At 37.1% G+C, this 26,455-nt stretch overlaps 2 protein-coding genes and 1 long non-coding RNA gene across 7 annotated transcripts; 1 reads left to right on the forward strand and 2 right to left on the reverse strand.

Annotated features, from left to right (window-relative positions):
* Nucleotides 1–1,735: 1,735 nt before the first annotated feature.
* LOC136250751 (E3 ubiquitin-protein ligase TRIM71-like) lies at nucleotides 1,736–3,957 on the reverse strand. Its single transcript, XM_066043027.1, has 2 exons — nucleotides 3,000–3,957; nucleotides 1,736–2,671 (listed from the first exon to the last, which is right to left on the reverse strand). Exons 1-2 carry the CDS (start codon nucleotides 3,401–3,403, stop codon nucleotides 1,816–1,818), a joined length of 1,260 nt encoding a protein of 419 aa, XP_065899099.1. The 5' UTR covers nucleotides 3,404–3,957; the 3' UTR covers nucleotides 1,736–1,815.
* Nucleotides 3,958–4,723: 766 nt separating this feature from the next.
* LOC136247228 (E3 ubiquitin-protein ligase TRIM36-like) lies at nucleotides 4,724–5,263 on the reverse strand. The gene has a single exon (XM_066038867.1). It carries the CDS (start codon nucleotides 5,261–5,263, stop codon nucleotides 4,724–4,726), a length of 540 nt encoding a protein of 179 aa, XP_065894939.1.
* A 2,558-nt stretch (nucleotides 5,264–7,821) lies between these two features.
* Nucleotides 7,822–10,851, forward strand: LOC136266359 (uncharacterized). Of its 5 annotated transcripts, none has more exons than XR_010706081.1 (10): nucleotides 7,822–9,331; nucleotides 9,483–9,526; nucleotides 9,577–9,754; nucleotides 9,804–9,859; nucleotides 9,915–10,099; nucleotides 10,139–10,294; nucleotides 10,345–10,425; nucleotides 10,477–10,564; nucleotides 10,618–10,675; nucleotides 10,727–10,851. It is a non-coding gene; the product is annotated as an uncharacterized lncRNA (long non-coding RNA). The 5 variants fall into 5 exon arrangements; XR_010706078.1 differs by having other exon boundaries at nucleotides 7,864–9,335; nucleotides 10,150–10,294; XR_010706075.1 differs by having other exon boundaries at nucleotides 7,865–9,331; nucleotides 9,804–9,863; nucleotides 10,150–10,294.
* Nucleotides 10,852–26,455: the final 15,604 nt, after the last annotated feature.

A 26,455-nucleotide genomic window follows, 5' to 3' on the forward strand; every position in this document is an offset into this window, starting at 1 on the left:
GACCAGTGGAGCTCCAGGATTTTCGTTAGTGAAGACCAAAAAAAAAAGGTCGCTACATGCTCAAAGTACAAAAATAAACACAGATCTGTCCAATTTTAAGCACAGCGCTACTTATGAAGCAGAGCAGGCGTGAGAACTAAGCTGAAAGAGTGAGAAACAGAGGGTTAGGCGTGAGATTACTAGCCAAAGAGTGAGACTCATGCCTAATATAATACGTGAGAGTTGGCATGTCTGAGTCATATAAGTCAAATGATTTAGCTACACATTTTGATTTTTTTTTTTGAGGTATATATTATCTGATTTTTTGAATTAGCTACCAGTAGAGGGAAAGCAGTCCATGAAACATATGATCAAGTCGGCATGGCCTGATTATTCAAAACTATCGTGACTATTATTACTTCAGCTTTAATTTAATAATGTGCACACGTAATTAGCTATAGTACAAGGCTCTATGAGTAAGAGGAACCTTCATAGACACCTATTTTAAACTGGGGGGGGGGGGGGGGGGGTAATTCTCTGATGGTTTGCGGAAATAAATGTTCATGTGGGTATCTGTTCTAATAATAGTGGTGAATCCTTGTTGAATACTTGTAAAATAGTATGGAAGTTTCTAAGAAATTTCAAACCTGTAAGATTGTTGATAGATTTGTAATTAGAGGAATGGAATATCCTTTCATATTTCTGGTTTCCACTAGGCTTTGCCTGTTTTTGGTAAACATTACACTACCTTGTAAACAAACCACCATAACTTCCACATACTTTAGTTTACGGAAGTTGGTATATCAGATTCCTTGGTGTCAGGCGAGTCCTGTGGTGTATTAGATTTTATTCTGAGACAAACAGAATTGAGGGAATTAGGCATCATCAGGTGTTTAAATAAATCCTGGGAAGACAAGTTTTTTGCATACTTCTCTGCCAGTTTAAGACTTGGTACGGGTGAATTCTTAATCAGTGTACTTCAACACATAAAAATGACATTGAGTTTAGCAGATTTCGTTGAGGATAACAGGGTTGTACTTTTGGGGGTTTTCCACCTGTGTAATTAATTTCTCCAATAGACTGTTGTATGGAGTGTGCACCATGCCTTAATCAAATGACATTGGTAATGTTTCAATAACAGTACAGGTGGATAGAGCAATTCAAGGGCTTTCTTTCTTTACATAATGTGCTGTAGAGATTATGGGTGCTAATGTTTGTACTTTTGTGTTTTTTTGCATGTAAATCGGGTTGAAATTGCCAAAGTTTATATTGCCAAAATGCAATTTAGCTTGCTACTGACCAAAATTTACCCCCGCCAAGTTTCCACCTATATGGTATAGTGCAAAAAGTGTTTGCTTTGATACAATATTTATGACCAATCAAAATTACACCTAAGGGCAAAGCCATAAAGTGTATCATCTATATCCAGTGGAGCCAAACTGCATGTATACTCTTGACACCTTTATACTGTCACCATTAATCATGCATCACTTGTACATCCTTAAAACTGCAGCTGCTCAATATTGATTAACGAGTGAATTTTATTAGTTTAGCTCTACTGGGTTTGCAGACGATCTTCATTGTACACATCTACTTTCTCCGCCTGTATAGAAAAGATACTTGTATACCAGCTCTTCATCACCAACACTTACTGGTCACAGTGCTTGTGTGGTTGTCATGGCTACATAGTAACAACACAAAACAACCACACCATCACCCCTCACATACTAATATGTACCAATCAACCGCTCTGGTTATGTAGAATGTTATATTGTGTAAACAAGTAGTAACCATGGTAATAATAGATTACATCATACAAACACACAAAATAACAATTTAACTGATAACTTGTAGTCTCTTGTTGATGTACTCCACAACATAAACACTACCAGTAGAATAGTTTATTGCTATACCATTAATACCACTAAATTCTCCTTGTTGAGATCCCCTCTTTCCAAACTGTCCTATTAACTGATGAGTGGGACTCCATACTCTAATTTTATTGTTATCACCATCACAACCAGCTATGATGTGACCATCAGGGCTAACAATAATGGCCACTGGTCTATCGCAAGTTATCCTACTAATAAAACTGCCAGTATGACTGAAGAGACTAATATGATTACCATTATGGTCACTAACTAACACTCTATTGTCAGTATCAATTGCTATTCTAATAGGACACTGAAATTGTCCAGGGTTGGACCCTTTACTGCCAAACATAAATGCAAATTTATCATCTTGTTGGAATACCTGGACCCTGTGATTATACCTATCTACAACATACAACATTTCATCACTACCAAAGACTAGTCCCCTAGGACCATTAAACTGGCTATTGTTGTTCCCTCTATTGTTACCAATTATTGATAGGAGTTCTCCTTGTAGGGAATACTTCTTCACTTGATGACTACTAAAGTCGCTAATAGTTATGATGTCATCCTTACTGACTGCTATACCATCAGGATCAACCAATCTGTTGTCACCACTTCCTTGTCCAATCATTGCTAATAAGGCAAAGTTACAGTCCAGCACAATTACACAATTGTTAGTATAATCAATAATGATGACTTCATTATTAACTCCTATAGCAACATCAAGGAGTTTACCAAACTTGTTCACTCCATAATGAGTCATCACTTGGCAGTGTCCTTCTCTCATCTTGCTGCAATCTCTCAGTACAACTGATATCCTACAGTAACATGACAGAATCACATGATCTACTGTACATTAATAATACTGGTGACATCAATTCTTGTATGTAAGGAAATGAGATAACATTATAGTGGAAAATTTGAATGATAATCACTTGTATGTTTTGTATGTATGACACATTGTATGGGAAAATAATACATTTATAGCTATTGTATAGTAGTGTGACTGTATAGACTGACTGTGTAGTAGTGTTAATATGTATAGCCATTGTGTAATATTAATATACAGTAACTGAATAAGTATAATACAATCACACTCACATGTTATCCACAAAACACTCTAATAGAACACACACTATTCCTTACTTGTGAGGACTGCCTGGGATGTGTTGTCCATCAACTACAATTGATATCATGTAATCCCCAAAAGTCCTGGGAGTGAAGGATGCTCTATAGTTTCCACCACTAACATCCTTGACTGGTCCCACTACTATGGCATCTCCAGTTTTGGTGGTCACGGACACTTCTACTTCACTACTCTTATCATCAACAATGTCACCATTGACATCTCTAAGTGTTACCATTAGTGATGTCTCTTTGTTCATTACTGTCATTGCTGTAGGGAAGGTCACTTCACACTTGCTGGGGTCCGGAGGTAGAAATCCTCCCAACTTGGTCACCTCCTCACAAAGACATTCCACTTCTTCATACTCAACTTCTCTTTGTTCCTTCATTGCTGGTTCCAGCCTTGATCTCCTCTTCATTATCATCAGGTGATCTTGTCGTTGCTCCAGTATCTTCCTCCTCCTAACCAGTTCAGTGGTAGTCACTTTGTTCTCTCTTGTCTTCTTCAATAGCACCAGACAATTTTGTAGTTGTGTCCATAGCAACAACAACCTCTCCAGCTGTAGCTAACATTAAAACAAGAATAACTGGAGACACATCTATACCACTACCAATCCCTGGAAGAACTACTTTGTAGCATAATATTACTGATATTCGCATTGTTGGTTTAGCTTTGACTGTCAATTTCAAACCAGTTTCAAGCCTTTAAGGTTATGGTATAGTCACGGGCAATCATTCAAAATTTTGAATGCCTATCGATTCTTTTTGAGAAGCCCATAAAATCAGTCTAGCAGCGTGAAAAGTTTTAAATGAAGGTGAAGCCCTTCATATTTAATGTTTTTATGTAGCTACAGTGTAGTTTCAGGCAGGTGGAACACTACAATTTGTTGTAGTAACACAAGTAAGCCAGCCTGTACATCGCTCAGCTCCAGCTGTCACTACGATGTTTCTCCGCCGCCAAATACAGCAAAAGCTGTAGGCTCTATTGGCATTTCTGGGGCATAGTGACACTGTATATTAAATTTATTAGGTCTTGTGGAAGCGATTTTGGAGTGTTTCTTCCCAGTGACTCAGATACAAACCTTCAAAGAGCTTGTTTCACTCGAAAAAACTACTAAAAGTTCAATAAAATGTCTGTACAACTAGTAACTTGAAAAATCGCTTCCACAGGACCTAGATATTTTAGTTGGTTAGCCACTTGTGTTGAAATTATAAGGATTCTGTAGTCTGTTATCCTGGTGTTTGGTGGCACGTTTTTATAAAACATCGCTCTATTGTGTACCACACACCCAAGAACAGTCGTTGTTCTGTAGTAAAAACAAACAAGCACAATTAGTTGTATTGCTAACACAACACAGTTGTTGAAATTATTTATCCCTGCTTGGTTTAAAGCAGGTTTTGTAATTTGTTCCGCCCATGCATATAAAACTATTCCGTAACCTTAAGTCAGTAAAACAGATAATGTGTTTGGTTTTAATTTTCTCTAATAGAGAATGCTAAATGGTAGGTGGGAGGGGCTCATCTATTATGTGATATGGTATGTAAACCTGTACAGGGGTTATAATAGATCGTACGTGACAACACACGTCATTTGCGGTAATTAATATTATAGTTTAAACTTCAAAAATGAATCGATTTGATTGGTCGAAATCTTGTGTAAGTGATTTTGCTGGTATTTGTTGTCACACAATATCTATTAGAACTGCTGTATCATGTTACTGACAATAACACTTTTGTGTGGCAGATTAACTACAAAATAATACCTTTAGTGTGTTCTCCCTCTTGTCTGCTCCTTTGGTAATATCTGTTATGACTTGTTCTTCTCGTTCATCGATGACTTTTCTAAGAGCATTAAACACCTCCCTTGTCCTCTCCATGTTGTGCTCTTTTCTGCTCCTAACACGTTGTCTCATTTCCTTCACAACGGACACTGCTCGTTTCGTCTCTTCTAGTAAACCCATCATGTTATCCACAGCTTCTCCCAGTCTCCTGGTTTCTTCATCAGTCACACTTGTAATGCTAGTACGCTGGTGTGTTGAGTGACCATGGGAGACACAATCTCTACATAACTCAGTTCTACATTGTCTGCAGAGCACGTTAAGTTTTCTTCGTGGATGATCAGGACAATATTCAGAAAGGGGAGTGGTGGCGGGATACTTCAACAAAGCGGCGCACTCTTCGCTACAGTTAATAGCATCTTGAAGTTGGTCTGGATTATCAAAATGTTCCATCAACACTTGACACTTCGCCACAGAAGACACGGAAGGAAGGAGAGCAGAAGCCATTTTGACCAAACGTACGGCACACCCTTTGAATAAACAGCTACTAGGCGCGCCTTAAAAATTTTTGAAGCTAAAGGAGGTCATCTTATGGTCGCAGCAGCTGTTATTGGTCACCAGGTTGTGTTTAACTCGTGTTTAATGGAGTCCTGATAATGGAATGACAGTTTGTGTGTAAGTTTTTAATGTGTATCTGTGCTCACTACGATACTGTATGTAGGCATAGATAATAAGGTAAGGTATATATTATCTATGATGTATAGGGTTTCCACTCAAAATTGGAAGGTGCTTCATTTTCTTGTTTCTGGAGATTTTCTCACAGATTTTCAATAAAGCAGTAGATGAACTGAAACAAAGATGAGCAAAAGGAGAATCCGGTTTAATTATATGCATGGAATGGGATTGTAACAAGCCGTAACAACTTTAAACAAGGCTCTGTTACGTTGTTCAGAATACTACTCAGTCTTCCTGATGAAAGCTTTACATACACTACAGAAACTGTTGACAGCAGTATAGTTAATAATAAGACGAGAGTTATGTATACCAATGCAGACCAATTTTTGAATAAAAGAGATCTTCTAATGCAAATTGCAGGCAGCACCCATTTGGATATTATTGTCATTAGTGAAACACTACCTAAAGCACCTAATGCAGTTGTTGCTCTTTCATTGATTACCCTCCCTGGTTATCACTGTTATTCAAATTTTGATCCCAATAATTATGACCCCATCTCATTTGATATACGAGGAGTAGGTATATATGTTCATCACAAACTACAAGCTTCACAAGTATTTTTCAATTCACCTCATTTCAAGGATCATGTTTGGGTTAGTGTCAAGCTGCAAGGATCTGACTCATTATTAGTTGGGTGCATTTATCGCAGTCTCTCAGACAATATTGACACCAGCACAGCATCCCTTTGTGATTTACTTACCAGTCTTCATAATTATACACACTTGTTAATATGCGGTGACTTTAATTACAGGGCAATATCTTGGTCAAACTTCTCTGGTACTGGTAATAATTATCACATTGAACCATTTTTAGATACAATTGATGACTTATTTCAGCATACTAATGAACCCATGAGGTAGAGAGAAGAGGAAACTCCCAGTTTGTTGGACCTTGTTTTTTATAAATGAACAGGATAATATGTGACCGGATTTGCGAAAAGGTACCTTTTCCACACATTTGACATACCAGTAAACAAAATGATGTAACACTTGACTCCTTATACTGATTAACTTGCTCTTAGTCTGAAACTGTAGCCAGATACTGTAGCTATATTCATTGAAAATTTCAAGCAATTGTATGTCATGAGCAAAACGTTATGAAGCATTAAAGTTCAAAAAATGGGTCAAATTGTGTGTGTGAAAAAGGTACCTTTTCGCAAATCTGGTCACATATTATGATCAATAATTTAGTGTATACCGCCCCTGGGAAATAGTGATCACATATGTATAGAATTTGATTTGATTTGCTACTCAGAACCAAAGAAGTATGATAATCTTAAATATAACATTAGAGCAGCTAACATTGACCTAATGAAACAAGCTCTTAGTAATGTGGACTGGGTATCTATTATGGAAACTCTCGACACTAATGAGTCTTGGTTATTGTTTAAGTCCATCTTTCAAGATATTATTGATAAATATGTTCCTACTTATAAACAAAGAGAAAGGAAAAATTGTATTCCAATTTTGAAGTATTCTGTTTAAAGAAAGAGAAAAACAAATTGTGGAAAAAGTATCGTTCAACTCGTTCTCCAACTGATCTATTAAACTTCAAATAATCAACTTAGAAGCCTAACTCGCAACCTTAAAAAGGACTACGAAAAGCAATTAGTTCAGAATGTTAAATCCAAGCCTAAAGCTTTTGGCAGTATGTAAACTCCAAAGTTAAGACACGCCCCAGCATTACTGAATTGATCCGTTCTGATGACAGTGACATGAGCTACCTTGTTTAATAATTATTTTTCCACTGTTTTTACTAATGAACAAGGACGTAGGAACGATTTTTAGAGTGGGGGGGGGGGGGGGGGGGTGGGCAAGGCATCCAAAATCAGCTAACTATAAACTGATCAACACCCAGCCCATGCTGTCCCACATTGATAGGGCTCCTGTAGCTCAGTTCATATGTGCGTTTATATATAGGTGTTGTGAAGTGTTATATCACTAGCTAATAAATACAACCCTACAACTACAATGTATGCACAGCTATCTGCTCACTCCCTATTCTGCTAATGGCCGCTATACCTACTGCACGTGCTCGATGCATGTATATATCACGTGAGAAATCATGGTCACGTGAAGGTCTTTCCTCTATGTTTATTGTACCTACTACAAGGATTATAACATTAACAGTGTTATCCGCTAAGCGAAACATCATACCTTGAAGGAACTGAGTTATCTGCTGTAGCAGGTTCCGACTGTGAGGATCACGTGAACCCCACACCACTACTGCGTTCATGGCTGGCTACTTTCATTTACATATCTTTGTATGCCTCTCTTTTAGACTAGTCTACTTGATAAATCAACTCTTCACCAAATTCAATAGTCAGTAAGGTAGGGGCGGGCGTTTCCGGACAAGGTTTGCACACGCATTAGAAATTTGTTCATTCCTTCTCGAAAGAAAAACGAATTTTAAAATGCTTAGTGCCGAATTGTAGCTAATGAGCTAGGCTATCGGTGGTATAAATTATGGGTGGTGAAGTATAGGGTACTAGGAGAAAGAGCAGTTTAAATTTGCAGTTTGAGAAATTGTCAAAATTTTATGTGGCTGGGGTTTCCGGACACCACTAAAAAAAGACGTACCTGCCATTGTTATGGGAAATGCTGCACTCTATTCAGTGTCAAGGCCCAGCAGAGACTGATAGCATTCTGTTGTGTGGTTACTTTGTTGGTGACAGCGATTTTTAAGAAGCAGAACTGCTGCCAGCCTTGTTCGGACCGTGCGTGTGTCTTGCAGCACTTTCGAAGATGCGACATTTGATCTACTGCTTGGAAATCTGTATCAGTCCTTGCCTTAACACCGAAACAGCATAGTTAAGTAGTGTAGCCCCGCGGATCCTTGCTTGGGGCTTCTCTGGGCTGCTGGTTGTGTTGATTGTGCGTGCCAGTTAACACGTCGCAGGTAATGGGCTTGGATTCCAGTTGTACTATCTCTAAATCATGTATCCGTTCACTGAATAGTGTGACTGATCATTTGTGCTGCCTACGGTCGCTTAGAATTATGAACGGTGCCCTCAATCTTCTGTTAACATATGGTTTCTGTACAGTAAACAAACACTGTGAAAAAAGAGGAATATAAGATGGTATATCTAATGGCTTAAACTATACAAATAATCTCAGTATAGCCTTGCATTATACTAACTATCTTATACTTTAGTATAAACCCCATCTTATATTATGGGAAACAGATTATATTTTAGTTTAATACACATTCTTTGTATGGCTTTGTTTACTTAACTAAATGTGATAACTTTTTAGGTTCACCATCAGGTCTCATTATTGTCTCATTTTTAGCTTCACCATCTCATTATAAGCATCTCATGTGACTTAAGATTTTTTTACTGTACCAAACAAAGTCATGATGATTTTACAATAAGTAGCTACACTTCTGTTAATCACTATATAGCTAGCTAACTAGCTTCAGTTTGTTGTGATAATTTCATACACACACATTTTCATATAGCAAAGCATATAATACCACTAAAATTAATCATTCAATCTAAGAGCCATACAAATCTAGATTTTCTTGCACAGTTAGCACACCTGCAAAAGTTCGTAGTAATGCTTGTTTAAAATTGAAGGGGTCAGTGGTGTGTGCATGCGTATTAGGTGCAATTAAGTCGCCATCTTTGTCGCTATTGTTGTATCAGAGGTTGTAAATGTGAGTGATACGACGGTGTATCTAGCGGAGAGAGTGTGCGCGATCGGCGCTATCGTCCAATGAGCCACGATGATAGTTATGGACCACAACTGTACATCCCTGCTGGCTGTAGTGGTGAAGTGGCGCGCCCAGGCCAAGTGGACAATTCCTTCGATGGCAGCAATCAAAAACAGCTCTAGATGAGTAAGTATTAGACTAAAATGATAGCTTGTACGATAGGTTTAGCCGTATTACTATTAAATTGTTTATTGTGTATTTATGACAATGGCCTGCAAACGATTCAACTTTGGTGTTGCTGTGTACGTATTACATGTTGTATATCCTGTTATCTCAGCTTATGGCGGATGACGAGTGGACACAGTTCATCAGCCATCAACGGTAAGAGTATACATGGTCTGCTCTTACGATTTTGTATATTATCTCTTCAGAGGTACAGTTTCTTGTCGAACCTCTTAGTTCTACAGGCTGTCAGTGTACAACATCTGCAGTGTTAGTTTCCTTCAATGGCAGCTGCTTCCTTTAAAGAATCTGGTAGTGACCATATGCGGACAGTTTTGTTCTTTTTTCACAGAGTTGATCAACGTCATCTTCTAATTACTTACAGCTGTAAGTGCATTAAGCCTGATTGTGTTTTTATTCATTCTCTTTTCAATAGGGTAGAATTACAGACTTGGTCTCAGTTCTAGGAGATTCTTCTTATTGCTAACATCTGTAAGTAAGTACACTGAGAGTGTCCAGTATACAATTTATATTTACCTTCGTTTAGGTTTGTGGAAACTGGTCTCATTTCTTCTGGGAACCGGTCTCATTTCTTCATGTTTTTCACTACTTTTTATCAACAGCTGACGGCTGCTACCTTGTCTGGTACTGTAAATGAGTTGAGTGTTTTCAAGAACCTGTTCCGTCTTGTTTGTCCTTATTTCACTGACCATGCTCGTATTGCTAACAAAAGTAAGTTCACTGAAAGTATGCAAATTATATTATATTTAGTCTTGTTTCAGTTGTACTTAGTGATTACAAGATTCTTGGACTTGGTTATCAGTGTATCAGATGCTTCTTGTGAGCTTACGTAACACATTAGCCCAACAAAGTCACATACTAAGTGCATGGCTGTTTTATGTCTGGTTAGACTCACTGATAACACCTGTAAGTGGACCAAATAATCCAGAATATGAATTATGTTTGCCTCCATTTAGGGTTGTGAGACCTGGTCTTATTAGACTTGTCTTAGATGTACATGGATTGTCGGTCTCAGTTTTAAAAGATTGTTACAAACTGTAAGTACAGTGATTGTTCAGTATACGCGTTATATTTACCATCTTTAATAGAGTTGTGGGACCTAGCCGCCGTTCTACATAGTAATACTAGGTTTCCAGACAAGGTCTCTGTTTTATGAGATTCTTATTGTTGCAAACTGTAAGTCCAACGATTATCCAGAATACACATTATATTTACGATCTTTGTATTAGAGCTGTGGGAGACGACTATCAGATTGTCACAGAGTTCTACATAGTGATGATAATACAGGTAATTTGTAATGGAACTTGTGAATTGTATTTACTGTCTTACCTGCTGCAGTTGGATAAAGACTGATAAATGACGAAATTGATTTGATACTGCCATGGCCAAGGAGACATTGATTTACTAGCTGTACTTATTGTGGTTTTAACATATTTACAGAATTAAATTCATTACAAATATAATTATAGAAATTATTTAATTAAGGTAGCCACAGATTATAGGAATGTAAAAAAGTACAGTAGTATAGTAGCCAATATATGGTTGAAATAGGCTTAGTATAGTCTGATAATACACCGCACTATACTAGTGATTTAATCTCTAATATATGACTGTCTTAAATGTATTCAATAAGCTTGTTATAGTAAAGTCCTAATCTAATAATATATGCTATACTATTTCATTCCAATACTAAAATAATAATAAGACTGTTATAGACCTTATTATTCTGAGCTTTTTTCACAGTGAAATAATAGTAGTAAAAGTTTTTTACACAAAAATATTCTACACGCGCAAGCGAATTGTGATGTATCTCGGCAATCCTTAAAGCTATCGAAACAAAACTTTAGTATTTTATAGTACACAAGTAGGGTACTTAGGTACTTAAACCATAGCCTGATTGGTTTCTATTCCATCCTTCAGTAGCAGATTAAAAACTAAGTGTCCGGAATACCCAGCTGTCCGGAAACCCCCTTACTTACCTTACTCAGAAGTCAGCAACTCCTGTACATTCATGCACTACAATGAGACTGCCCTCTTAGACCTGCTGCTATCCTTCCATTCGAGCGTAATCTTTCCCATCATAATACCACCGATGTGGTATTCTTTCCACTATTTAAGTTCTCACTGTACAGGCTCCAGGTAAATATTTGAACAACAGATGTCACGTGCAAGGACCAATCATAAATAAGGCCTATGAAACTTGATTAGCAGTTTTGCATCATCGCCCGCATGCTTTTGATACACCCGCATGGAATTTCATTATTGGCATTTCAGATCAAAATACTCTAATAGAGCAGTCACTTTTACTCTAATAGAGCAATCAGTTATACTTTAACGGAAAAATCACTTGTTAGCTATATGGATTAGTAATGTACTTTAGCTATTTAATGCAATGTAGATCTCACTGTTTTTTGGCAGATACCTTCATGTTTGGGATGTGTGTTGCGCTTTGGAAAATAATGAATAATAACCGCCCGCCCGGCGCATCAAATTTTCAAAAATCTGAGCGAGAAACTGGTAATCAAGTTTCATTGACCTAAAATTATAGGCGCTTTTGGTGTAACAGTGAATGGCTTGACAGTTGTGGAGGACTCGAGGGGGGACTGGTGATGCCAGTACTGGTACGTGGTGTTGTATGGCTTCTCGTATGGATGTATGTATTTCTGTGTATATAGCTTTGGCTGATTGTTTCAACCTGAGCTAGTCGGCCACAAAAGTGGGGGGGCCAAAACATGCTTTTGAAAATAGTGTGGGGGCCATGGCCCCCTGCCCCCCCGGTTCCGACTCCCTTGCTAATGAAGATATAACGTCTACCCCTAGTCTCGCGTAGCCAGACCCTATTTCTCCGCACGGCGCTTATCGATTGGAAATTATAAGCGCCTGCTCCGAAAGGGTCTGGGGACTCTACAATAGAAAAGTTCTGCAGGCAAATCACCCCTGGGTAGGTGAGCGTTGATTGGTCCTAAACCACTTTCAGAAGAGGTGTGGATGACCACAGTTGGCTTCTATGCCACGATGTAGTTAAAGTTTGAACAGGCTGAAGGATGAAGCCAACTGTGGTCATCCACACCTCTTCTGAAAGTCACCTACCCAGGGGTGGTTTGCCTGCAGAACTTTTCTATTGTAGAGTCCCCAGACCCTTTCGGAGCAGGTGCTTATAATTTCCAATCGATAAGCGCCGTGCGGAGAAATAGGGTCTGGCTACGCGAGACTAGTCTACCCCTACAATAGACCCTAATGGTTCCCCTCCCATATCTGAGTCGATAGATTTCACCCCGGATATTGTTTTAGATAAAATTATGAACATGCATAACAATAAGTCTCCAGGACCAGATGGCTGGCCAATTTCTATAATAAAATTTGTGGGTAAATTTATTGCTATCCCATTGTTTATTATCTTCAGCAAATCTTTTATTAGTGGAACCTTACCGCATGACTGGAAAAATGCCCAAGTGACACCCATTCACAAGAAAGGTGCTAGAAACATTGTTGGTAACTACCGTCCAGTCAGTCTTACGTCCATTTTTGGTAAGTTAATGGAAACTATAGTTAAAGATCATTTAATAAGTCATTTAATATCGAACAATTTACTCTCAACTTACCAATTTGGATTTGTACCTGGCAGATCGTGTACTACTCAATTACTTCACGTGCTTGATTATTTCACTAAACACTTAGATGAAGGTTACTCTGTTGATGTGATATATCTAGATTTTCAAAATGCCTTTGACACAGTTCCCCACGAACGCTTGATTCAAAAATTGTCTTCTTTTGGGATACATGGTAAGATGCTACAGTGGATAAAAGATTTTCTTAAGGACAGAACACAAGAAGTAGTGGGAAAGAAATCTAATTCCATTCCTGTTAAAAGTGGAGTCCCACAGGGTTCAGTGTTGGGTCCCATCTTATTCACAATGTTTGTCAATGACTTACCTTCAGTTGTATCAAGTCCCATGTAAATGTTTGCTGACGACACTAAGATTTTCCGTGTTGTAAGAACTAGTGAGGATTATTCAGCACTACAACATGATTTGGACTTACTTTATGAATGGTCAATTCATTGGCAACTTAAGTTCAATATCTTGAAGTGCAAGCATATGCACCTTGGACCAATGCATCACTATGGGCCATATTATTTGGATGGAACAGTTATTCAGGGTTCTGCCCACACTGGTCGGCAGTGGTTCAAAACGACCAGTACCTCTAAAAACCGACCAGTACCCTCTTAAATCCGACCAGTACAATTCTTACATATATCACTGATACACATGCAAAATACCCTAATATAACACACAACATATCAGTTCATATTAACTTTAGGCCACCACTCAGGAATTTCTGGGCAGAACCCTGGTTATTGACAATAATGATTCTTACAAAGACTTGTGCATTATCTTGGACCACCAACTTAAGTTCCACCTGCATAGCTACCACAGAGGTTGCTGTAAAAGCTAATCGATTACTAGGATTAATTAAGAAATCTTTTGATTATTTAGATTCTGATATGTTGACTAAATTATTTACAGCTTTTGTGTGTCCAACACTTGAATATAGTAACGCAGTATGGGGGCCTTTCTATTTTCTTGATCAAAGGAAAGTGGAGAAAGTCCAACGTAGGCTACACGTTTATTGCCATCATTAAGAGATAAACTGTACGAAGAGAGACTAGCAGCACTACAACTACCATCCCTGGCTCACAGGCGTCATAGAGGTGATATGATACTACTTTACAAGATTATCAATAACTATTTTAATTCAGATTTTCCACTCTATATACCTACTCCGATACCACCATTACAAGGGGGCATCAGTTTAAGCTTTTCAAATGTCACTCAAGATTAAACTGTCGATCAAAATATTTTTTAATAGGTTAATTAATGATTGGAACGCTTTGCCTGCAGTTGTAGTTAATGTAAATTCTGTAAATAATTTTAAATCCTTCTTAGATAATCACTTATTTGATTCAAGATTTACTTTTGTATAATGGTTAATTGTACTATTGTGTGCAGATCCGGTATACAGGCTGTGCTTTTACTGGTACTTTAATCATAATCATAATCATTTACCTTTAAGATAAAGCAAACAAGTGCTAAATTGTAATCGAAATGTTTGCAGCAGTCGCTATCAACACAATTTTAACATATGTAAATATCCAAAAAGTGGTCACTTGACTAAAAATCCCTTCATATAGGATTTCTACTACAAAATAAGATGATGCCTCAGCCTTTTTCATTATTTCTGATGATTTTCATGCAGGCCGACCTTAAGATAAAACAAACAAGTGCTAATATATTAGTAAATTGTCTACCACTTTCAATATCTGTGTAGTTTTAACTGTAAATACCCAAAAAGTGGTCACGTGGCCAACAATCCCATCACACCTATATACAGGATACTAAAGCACTACAAGATGTAGAAGTCTTCATTATAAGGCAAAAAATATACTAATTGTGACTTCAGTCACCCTAAAATATAATGACTTTCTAATAAGCTGCCAGATTCAACTATCATGATATTTTTGGTCACGTGACTGCTTTTTGTATGTTTTTGTGTGATAAACTAATGCTGATACCCAATGCTACAAGCAATCCAATAATATCATGATCACTTGTTTGCTTTATCTTAAAGGTCAGTCTGTGTGAAAATCACCAGAAACAACAAAAGGAAGTACCTTCTTATGTTAAGTTGGAAACCCTACTGTATGCTGTATGCAGGCCTGGCTGTATACGAGACTGAATGGTATTTATTTATTTGTGTGTACTGTGCAAAAATCTCGGCAAGTATCAATGCGATTATAACGCACAGGTGTGATTATGATAATTATCTACGCACAGGTATGATTGTGTATGTTTGGTATGTTTAAACCTTGTCCTTTGTACAATCCTGACAGGCTAGTCTGCTACAGCCTATAGCTACCAACCTAAGTAATAGTGTGGCAGCACCCACCCCTTTGCATTATAGAGGAAGGATCTGGTGACCATAGTACATGGTACCTGTGCTACTACAGTCATTTTCAGGTTGCTTGCGAATACAATTAAATAATTCGCATACATCATGTTTGAACATGATTGTGTGAATTGTGTGTAGTGTTTAATGTATAGAGCTTTTTCATCTCCTTGACAACTGTTATTGTTGGCCATATTGTTGAACAACTTTGTACGCAGCAGGCCTATTGACAAGTTGAAATTAGCCAATCTGCGTAAACCGCTAAAAATTAACAGTCCAAGCCATGGTGGATTGGGCTTGATATTGGGTAAGAATAAACATATATAAAATGCATGCTAACCTGTAAAGCAGATGGAAATATCCCATAGAATGCTTGATACTGATGTTCATAAATATGGCCAAAATACAGTATAACAAACGAAAAAATATGGATCCAATTTTGGTCGTCAAGGAGATAGAAAAGCTCTATTGAATAACTACCTCAGTGTGTCCCTGGCATTGACTAATGATCTTTGAAAGCAAATAATGTAGTTGTGCTAGTGAAAGGAGTTCAAGTAATCAGTTGTGTGATTTGTTCAATTGCAACCTGAAACCGACTGTACCACTATAGTGGTAGACCCAATTGAATCACAGTATCCTGTTTAAATAGGCTTGTGAGTAAACCATGTAGTTGTGCCATTAATAACACAATAACCGTGATGACCAAGTTGGAAAGCAGCTGATACTCTCTGAGGGAAACCCTCGAGATGCACACGCAGTAAAGACTTGTGTTGAGAAGTGTGAAGTTTTGTGCAAGACATGTGACCAATAATATAGCTGTACACTTACAAGTCAGTGCATAAAATTAGTGTATCTTTATAAGAAAAGAGTGTTTATAAGACATGAAAACCTTACAACAGATATAAAATATAAATTATTGTATGGTGATTGTGCAATTCATCCAGCAAAAAAATGACCAGGAAGGGAACCAGAAACATACAATTAACTTTTTGTGGCCTAATTTTCAGGAAAATTTTTGAACACTGGTCAAAGTGTAATAGGTAAAACAAAAAGCACAATCAGCAGGTTCTTACACAAAGCCTGGCAGCAAGCAGGTGGTCATTTGTGGCACACATGCCAGGGTTGACTAGCTTCTACTATCAGAGTTCTGACCACATAAACTCAACTTCAGATACTGTACAATCGGGGAGGGGGATGGTATGCATGTGAATGCTATGGCCACTTCAACTAAATCTTTTGTTTGTTGAGCCTGACCGACCCTATATTTTTCAGCATAAAAAATAATGATGTTAATCACGTGATCACCTTGCAAAGAGTGATAACCATGAAGGAGTTGCAAATTTACCTTTAAGCTCTCAAAAAGTAGGTAACACTAAATATCTTACCATATAACTGCCTGCTCACAAGTGATACAGTAGCTTAGCCACCGTTTGACTTGCAAAGTCACTCTTCAGCTAGCAAAATTGTATATTTTTATTTTAATTTTACTGACCAACCGACCTTTATTTGGCTGAATTTTGCCTGAGAAACAGAAGATTTAGTTGAAATGGCTTAATCAAATAATGTAAAGTACCAAAGTGTCAGAGTGCCTAGCAAAAAGTATTATATAGAAATGTACTTCTGGTTTCTGGTACGGCCTCAGTGATATATCAGTTATGAACGATTGTATATGGCCATTAAAAGGTTGTTGTAACGGGAAGTCTGTGACTGCCATTCTTCATCATTACTGGACTGAATTGTTTACTCATTTTCAAGTAATTAATTTTATACTGTGGAATTGAAGTTGTATAATAATTTTAGTATGGACCACACAACTATCTAGTTTGTACTTAGTAATACATTATTGTGAACATGGTACCACATGTTTGGATGTCAATAACCATTTGATGTAACACTCATTTTATTTTATACAGCTGACAATACCAGACACTTATGCAGTAGTTGACATGACAAAGGTGAGTAATACAAGTATACTAAAATGTGGAGTAGTTTTGTTTATTTTATTGTGAAAGTCTGGACCTGACAAAACTGACTATGTGTACACAAGCATAGTAAGAACTCATGTTCAGTGTATTATAATAACTTCCCAATTGGTACAGCTAAGTCCATGAAACTTACACAGTAATAGAGCTGTTTATGGGCCTCATGGACACATCCATAGTTTTTATTGTACACTCTGTTTGAGCCGCTATAATTATAGTGTTTAGTAGAAGCTGATATCAGGCATTGGGAAATTGGTCCATAACTTTATGTTAAAGATAAGGTAATAGACAAAGTGATTTACAAGCCAGAAGTGCACAAGACTGATTGATAGCCACCACATTAAATTGATTATGTAGCTTACTGCTTCGGTAGATAAAATCAGCCGTAGAAAGCAGACCATTATAAGTAACTTGTTCAGTTTTAGCAAAGCAAAAATGAACAAGTTATTGTCACTTTGTGCACCTGTAATTGTGTAATTCTATTGTGGCTTTTGTGCTCACATGACCAGTTTAAATGGATTACTTGTACATCCCTAAAACCGGTCAGTATTAAATGAGTTTCATTTATCTCGGCTGCTAGTGAGGCATAATATTTTCACCAACAGAGTAGTTAATTTGTGGAATTCTCTTCCAGCAGATGTTATTTCTGCACCAACTGTGGCATTGTTTAAGAAGAATCTTGATGATTTATGGAGAACAACAAGATATGGGCACTCTCAAAGGCCTGCGGCCTAGCTTGACAGTCTTGTACTGCCAAGCAATTTTTGTCCATTAATAATAATAATAATAATAATAATAATCTAATCCAAATCAGCCAAGCTGTAAAAAAAGTGTGCAGCCCTCAGAAAGGCTATGGTGAAAAAAGATGTGAAATCCAAGGTGGCGGCCAAGAAATGGCTGTGATGGTAGGTTAATGGTAAAAATTTTAATAATGACAATTTAGGTAAATTTTGTGAAGTGGCACAAAAATTCACCTGAATTGTCGTTATTAAAATTTTTACCATTAACCTACCATCACAGCCATTTCTTGGCCGCCACCTTGGATTTCACATCTTTTTTCACCATAGCCTTTCTGAGGGCCGCACACTTTTTTTACAGCTTGGCTGTTTTGGATTAGATACTACCATACAAGAGAGCAAGTGTCCTAACAGAGTATGTGTATTATGCAATATCAGAGCGTGGATATAGTTCATCTTATCAAGTGCAGTACTAATAGTTGGTACAGAGGACAATACAGCAATGACGTTAACAGTCACACAAACAGCCACCACCAACACTGGTAACACTCTCTACACTGGCAGGGAATACTCATTTGTTATCAACAGATTACAAACATATTATATCAGATCATCTTCATACACAAGAGATTTGACTGGGACAAAAATTGTTACTGATAAACAAGTATCAGTGTTTAGTGGTCATGAGTTAGCCAAGATACCATGGAGCACATGTTGTGGTAATCCACTGATAGAACAAGTTCCACCAGTTACATCTTGGGGTAGAGTATTCTATACTATGCCATTAGCTACCAGGAGATCTTACACTATTAAAATGTTAGCATCACGTCATTTGACTAAGATTGATGTTTACTGTAGCAATTTTAAAGAATCTTATACTATCAATGAAGGACAGTATTCTAGTAAAACATTATCCAGTCAAGAAAACTGTGCAATTTATTCAAATATACCAATACTGGTGGCTCAGTTTAGTCAAGGTGGATATGAAGAGCGTGATTATATTGGTGATCCTATGATGACGATAGTTCCTGATGCAGTTCAGTTTTCCAATAAGTTCCCAGTCACCTCTATTCGTAACCCAAGTAGATCTGGCTACAAGCACTATCTTAACATCATAGTGTTGGCACAATACTTTCAACCTGATATGATCCACTTAATATCAGGAGGAAGGAATGTATCACTAAACACACAGGAATGGGTACCAATAAAAGTCAAATACACTACTGAAGCATATGCTACACAAGTGACTATATCAGAAGGTGTAGCTGAAATTATACATGCCAATAAGGATGGTTTGATGACAGTAACTACTTATGGTTTAACCAGTTATGAAAGTTATGGTCATCCTGAAAGACTTGAATATAGAACAGGTTTGTTATGTGTTATATTATTCCCATGTATGAGAGGGAGTTTAGAATAACATAAGTGCTAAAGTCAGAACAAATCAAAGCGTGATGTACACCTGTACACAATACTGATATCAAACAGTACAGTAGTACTGTTTAGTAGAGTTTCCTCCTAAAACGAATGGTTCCAACCACCAATTAAAATGCTGCCATTAAGAAGCTAGCATTATAGAAATATCATGTTCATCAAAAACAAAGAGTCTTAGTGCATCTAGCAACAAATCCAGCATTAAAAACCAGAAAATAAGTGGCCAAATATTAAATTGAAAAATATTGTCAAAAGCTGATTTTTAGTATGCCTGACTTCCTTCCTGCCTGCCTGCCAGCCAGCTTGATGGCAGTTACAATGCTAGAGGCCAAATGAAGCAGCACACAACCACCATTTCATGCCACAATAACAAACTGACATGTAGTGAGTATCTGGCTTCTGCACTTCGCTTTTCCTTGTATCTTCAATTACATGGTTGTCTTCCTCTTCATGCAAGAAAACCATACCAAGGCATAGACACCACAAACTATTTGAAGTGCTTACATTACTGTAAGGAGTAGATACCTGTAGCTGTACTTATAAAATTATTGCATGGCGACCATGCCATTGAATAAATGATCAAAACATGCCTCAATGTCCTTAAACGGTCAGAGCTCAGCGACAATTCCCTTGATGATCTCACTGCAATCAGTGGCAGCTTTGCTGTAGAAAACAAGACATGGCCACCACGTCCCATACTCTATTGTGTAGAGCACTCAAGATAAGCAGATCCGAGATGAAATTGAGATACTCTTATAAAGCAGTCACAGCCACATTTGGTAATTTAAAAATGGACTAAGGTTTAAGAGTTAAAAAGTAGTGAAAGAGGATATATGAATGATGGTAGCTATTGCAACATAGCTATGTGGGAAAGTTCTTGTAATGGCATGCTACCACCATCTTTTCAATGCCAACGTAGGAACTTTCCATTAGGGCTATTTGTAATAGTTACCATAATTCATATATTTCTTTTTGTACTACTCTTTATCACTGGAATCCTACTTCATTTTTTGCACTAGAACTATTCAGACTTGGGACTATAAGCTGATACCAACTGTATGACAACAAGACACTGTAAAGGTAATATGACTACACTATAGGAAAATCAACAAAAAACATCTATTTTAGTTCAACCAGCTTGACCAAAGTCAAAAGGCTAGATATTAGCATTAGTTAACCTTGCAACAGGTGCACTTTTCACTATGATATTTTTTCTCACTGGACAGTTTTTGCCTTTGCCTTGATTGTACTAAGGTTCTTTGAGACACAACTTACCCAGAATGTGATGGTGAAAAGTTCCTGTGCAGGTCTACAGCTGCCATTTCAATATATGTATGACTGTTTAATTTTAGGCCTGTTGTACAAATCAATCTTTCCATTATTACCACTTTGTATAGCACTGTAGCTTCTAAACCTCACTGAAACTGTGGTTTGTAGCTTCTAAACCTCACTGAAACTGTGGCTGACCATTCCTTTAGCTATCTATAAGTGTAAAATGCACGAATGTGTGGGTTATTTGCAGTATTTGTGGCTAAACAAGGTATTTAATTTGCAGATTAATTTGATATTATTTGTTTCAGTAATTTCTATTGTAATAATTTTTACTACGTAGCACAACATTAAACATATGTACGTAAGTCCTTTATTTATTTGACATGCTACAGTTGGCATCCAATAGATTCAGACTATCCCATATTTCCTTGGGGTATTATGGCTAACTTGCACAATTACTAAGCACTTTATGTGTACCATATATACAGCTGTATGTAAAGCTACATATAATATTTATCATGTTTTTCACTATATAAAGATGCTCCAGTTATTGATGTTGGAGTGATTGATCAGACAATAGATGAAGGAGACGCAGCTTTCTTCACTTGTCAAGCTACTGGTACACCAAATCTTAACATCAGTTGGTACTTCAATGGTGCTCTAGTGGAGAAGACAAATACTATGAAGTATATGATATCAGAGTTGTCATTGAATCCCACTACCAAAAACAGTACCCTAGAAATTATGGATGCAGATTCATCTGACATTGGCACCTATACATGTAATGCTTCCAATATATTGTCTAGTGATACTAGTTCTGGAATGTTGGCTGTTGATGGTGAGTCTGTTAGTCAAAAGAGTACAATTTTATTATTTGTATATAGTCATTATGTACTTATGTATGTGTTATTAATAAGTTGCGTGATCACACATATCTGTGGTAAGATTATTTTATTTGTTAATGCTGGGAACTATCTGGAGCATACAAATAACTGTGATGGCATAATCTCCACTTCCCTAGACACATACTACATCACTCAGGTGCACTCACCTAATAGATAAAAGAGCTACAGGCTATAGTTTTACACACTGTATCTTAAATTAAAACAGATTTCTACACATAGTATACTATAAATCATTAACTAATTTACAAAGAGGTTACTGCACTAAGCAATGTACTTGAGGTTACTAATAGAGGGCTAGTTGAACAATGATAAACCCCAATGAAAAAACGAGAAATCATGATTGTTACAGTAAGTACTGGCTGAATGCAGGGGAAATCCTGGATCCCAGGCTGTGTGGCTCCTCAAGCACTTGCCTAGACTGTAATTTTTATACTTTAAAAATTATAAAATTGTAATTTTTTGGTATATAGTCTGTATTGTATACAATGTTTAAAATTGGTATATAATTTTTATTTGCTTGTATAATTTTGAAACATTTCCACCAGTTTGGTACTGGAGATTTTACACGAAGGACACAGCCTGTGCATAGTCATTGTAGAGATACAAGTAGCCTATATCAAAAATAACAAGACGGTGTGCTAATAATATGCATCCACACCTTGTTTGTAACTTCTGAAAACACCTGTAGTTTTATTGCATGTTCTTTTTACATGTAGTAATTGGTGAGTACTATCTGGGATACTTTGGAAGTTTTATTGATGGACAATTATCTATCATTCTGCTAAATACAATATCCTCTTCTATCAATTTCACCATTGAAGCTCCAGTAGTAGGATATTACTACAATGGAGTAGTTGATAGTGGCAGTGAGTTATTGTGAGTTTGCCATTCAGTGTAGCAGTATTTCCTAATGATACAGAGTATAAAGGAATTTTCCTAAAAGCTGATAGCAATGAAATGATAGTGATTGGTCAGAATGAGGCAAATGGGTCAAGTGACACATTCTTTGCTATACCATACAAGAGATCAAGTGTGATAACAGAGTATGTGTATTATGGGATATCAGTAGCTGGATATAGTTCATCTTATCAAAGTGCAATACTGATAGTTGGTACAGAGGACAATACAACAATGAAGTTAACAGTCACACAATCAGCTACCACCAACACTGGTAACACTCTATACACTGGCAGTGAATACTCATTTGTTATCAACAGATTACAAACATTTTATATCAGATCAACAGGAGATTTGACTGGAACTAAAATTGTTACAGATGAACAAGTATCTGTGTTTAGTGGTCATGAGTTAGCCCAGATACCACAGAGCACTTGTTGTGGAGATCTATTGATAGAACAAGTTCCACTAGTTACATCTTGGGGTAGAGTATTCTATACCATGCCATTAGCTACTAGGAGATCATACACTATTAAAATATTAGCGTCACATAACTCGACTGAACTTCATCTGCACTGTCACAACTTAGAAGTATCTCATATTGTTAATGAAGAATCTTACATCATAAATGAAGGCGAATATTCTAACAAAACATTATCACAACAAGAATATTGTGTAATTCGCTCTAATAAACCAGTACTGGTGGCTCAGTTCAGTCATGGTGGATATGAAGAGGGTGATATTTTTAGTGGATATGAAGAGGGTAGTGGATATGAAAAAGGTAGTGATACGAAGAAGGTGATTACATTGGCAACCCTATGATGATGATTATTCCGGATGCATTTGAGTTTTCTAATCAGGTTGCTGTTACCACAGTCCGTAATACAACTCAATCTGGCTACAGACATTATGTTAACATCATAGTGTTGGCACAATACTATCAACCTGATATGATCCACTTAATATCAGGAGGAAGGAATGTATCACTAAACACACAAGAATGGGTACCAATAAAAGTTGGGCTCACTACTGAAGCATATGTTACACAAGTGACTATATCAGAAAGTGTAGCTGAAATTATCCATGCCAATGAGACTGCTTTAATGGCTGTAGTTATCTATGGATTTTCCAAGTATGAGAGTTATGGTCATTCTGGAAGATTTGTCTATGGAACAGGTTTGTTTAATGTATGTGTATGAGGGCCTAAAAGTGAAAGATAAGTCACTGAGTTGTATATTATGTATTATATTACTCCTTGCTTTTACCCTCCTCTACCATTGTGCCTGCATGGACACAGGATAGATTCTGGAAGATGCAAGCACCCAGTCTAGTGATTGGGTAGGCGGTTGTTAAGTATTCAGGAGGCTCCAGCTGCAGGGGGCCTATTGAATCAGGCAAGTAGGGGTAAACTACCTACCCACTAGAAAAGGAGCATAATTTGTAGGTGCAAAATGGGAATTTATGCTTCATTTATACAAAATAGACCAACTTATAGGGCCACAGAAAGACAGTTCACCTGTAGTGATCCGTCTTTCTACCCACGCATTAGGTTATTTCATGCTGATATGTAGGTATTTACCAAGCATATAATACCTGATCCATTTTGGTGACCTCTTGAAAAGAAGGCACAAGGTCAAGTGTAAATGGGGGTAGGTGTTATTGTATTGTTTCTCCCATTTCTTTAAAAATTTTATATACAGTTGTAGCTGTTAACCAGTCAATCAAATCACAAGATGTAGTATGGGATGATGTAGTCTAGTGGCATTATTAACCCAGATGTAAGTTAAGACATTCAATTTATGACATAGTTTGTACTAAGAGCACCAAAATGTGTCTTTAAACAGTGCAGAAATATAGCTAGGCATCTACTGTATGAACCAGATGTTAAGTTAAAGGTATTAACTTATGACATTGTTCTCATTCTAAGGGCACCAAAGACCTAGTGCATAACAATGCGTACATAATTTTGCTCCCACAACACAACAATTATCATTCACTAGAGTGTTGTGGATACCTAAGCTTTGGCATATACAGTACATACCTAAATCACTAAGAAATTGGAATACCAGGAACACATGTGAATTATAACATTGGATAGTCAACATGAAAACACTGACATGACAGGACACACAGGTTTAAATCATGTTTAAAATGCAAGGTCCCCTATCCACCCCCCATGAATCTGAGCTTACCATTACTATTGCAGTAGTAATGTACTGCTACTGCTTTTGCCTTCGTGATTAAATATTGTGATATTGCACTACCAATACCATCACTCATCCCTAGTAACTATACAGTGTTTGCTCTACATCTAAGCAAGTTCCTTCATAGCAAGTTCTTTCATAGTGAATCTCTTTGTAGTGAGTTCCTTATATACATAGTTGCATTTACAGCTTAGAATATAGAAAGTGGCGGCTAACCATAGAATCTCTGCAGCTGGTAGGAGTTGCCATACACAGTAACTACAGTTGGAATTGTTGACCTTGATCTGTGCTACCATGAGACATGCTATTCTCATTCATTAAATTTACCTTAACTATGACATTTAACCTACGTTTTATTTTCTATATCTTAAACTTAAAAATGGGGAAAATTTGTTATTTTGGGCTGTGCTGCTGTATGATACAGGGTTCTGAAGTACCATATAGCGGGTTTTATCGATGAGCTCCTAATTTGTGTGAATTATGCAAGATGCTGCAGGCTTGTAGAATTTAATTCTACAGTTACAGTACTCTTATACTTTTGTTTTCAATCGATAATTCAGTCTGCATGTGTTACAGTGTGAACGACTGAATTAAAAACTTTTGACCTAAGCAGGGATCGAATCCAGGTTGGTTAATACTATAGGGCTACCAGATTTGTGAGCAAGCATTAATGTTGTATACAGTATTTGTGAGTTTGACAGGTATGTAACTCAACTTTTCATCAGTGCTAGACCGGTGCCTTCAACACACTCAAATTTCCAAATGATAGGCTTCATGCATCAATATGTGCTTTGGATGCCTAGTAACTAAATCTAAAAGTTTAACTTTAAAAGGTGTTCACTAAAGGACATAATTAGAAAGAAAACAAAATTGTCCCATCAGTTGGATTCAAAATATCAACCTCTTGCATACAAGTCAAGTGCTCTACCACTAAAGCAATTTGTTCTGTGATTTTCAAAGAATTGTAACTCAAGTTTTCTCTGCACCATGGCATGTATATTATAGAGAGCAAGCGAAAGCATGTGTGAAATTGTGATGATAATCTTAGGTGGTGGGATGAAAGTGCTTTGTTTTCAGCATCAAATGTGTTCATACAGGCAGGATCTATATGCAACATGACAGACAAAAATAGTCAGACAGATGGATAATTTTTCAGTTTAAATCTGTGAACATTGCATGGAAATTGCAGATACGTTACTACGTCATTACACAATTAGTATAAGTAATCACACACATTTGAGTGTAATTTTGGCTGTTACGAGTACAAGTATTCCATAATTGCATGAAAATGTGTGTGATTGCCTACTAATCATATAGTGATCATCCGTAGTACACATCCTCCTATTGAGTTTTATCAAGAGTTCATAATATATATACTAAGGAGAGTATCCTACTCTCATATACCCCTGTAGAAAGGCGTATCGTGAAGTTATGACGTAACACTTCTGAGTTCGCCCGTTTTTCTTTGTATAATTAATGATGTCATTAGTTGAACATGGTATCGATTGAATGCGTGCCTACCAACGTCACTAGCAACCAAATTAACTCCAGCTCTAAGCGTTTCTCACCCAACTACAATCGTTCCTTCATGGGTTAAGACCGCTTCGTAGGCGTTTCTTACTAGGCCATTCGCGAATACGGCTATCCTGAGCGTCGCAAGTGTGAAACGGTGCTAAGGATTCTTGCACTT

The sequence above is a fragment of the Dysidea avara genome, chromosome 1 (assembly GCF_963678975.1).
Source record: "Dysidea avara chromosome 1, odDysAvar1.4, whole genome shotgun sequence".
NCBI classification, from domain to species: Eukaryota; Metazoa; Porifera; class Demospongiae; order Dictyoceratida; family Dysideidae; genus Dysidea; species Dysidea avara.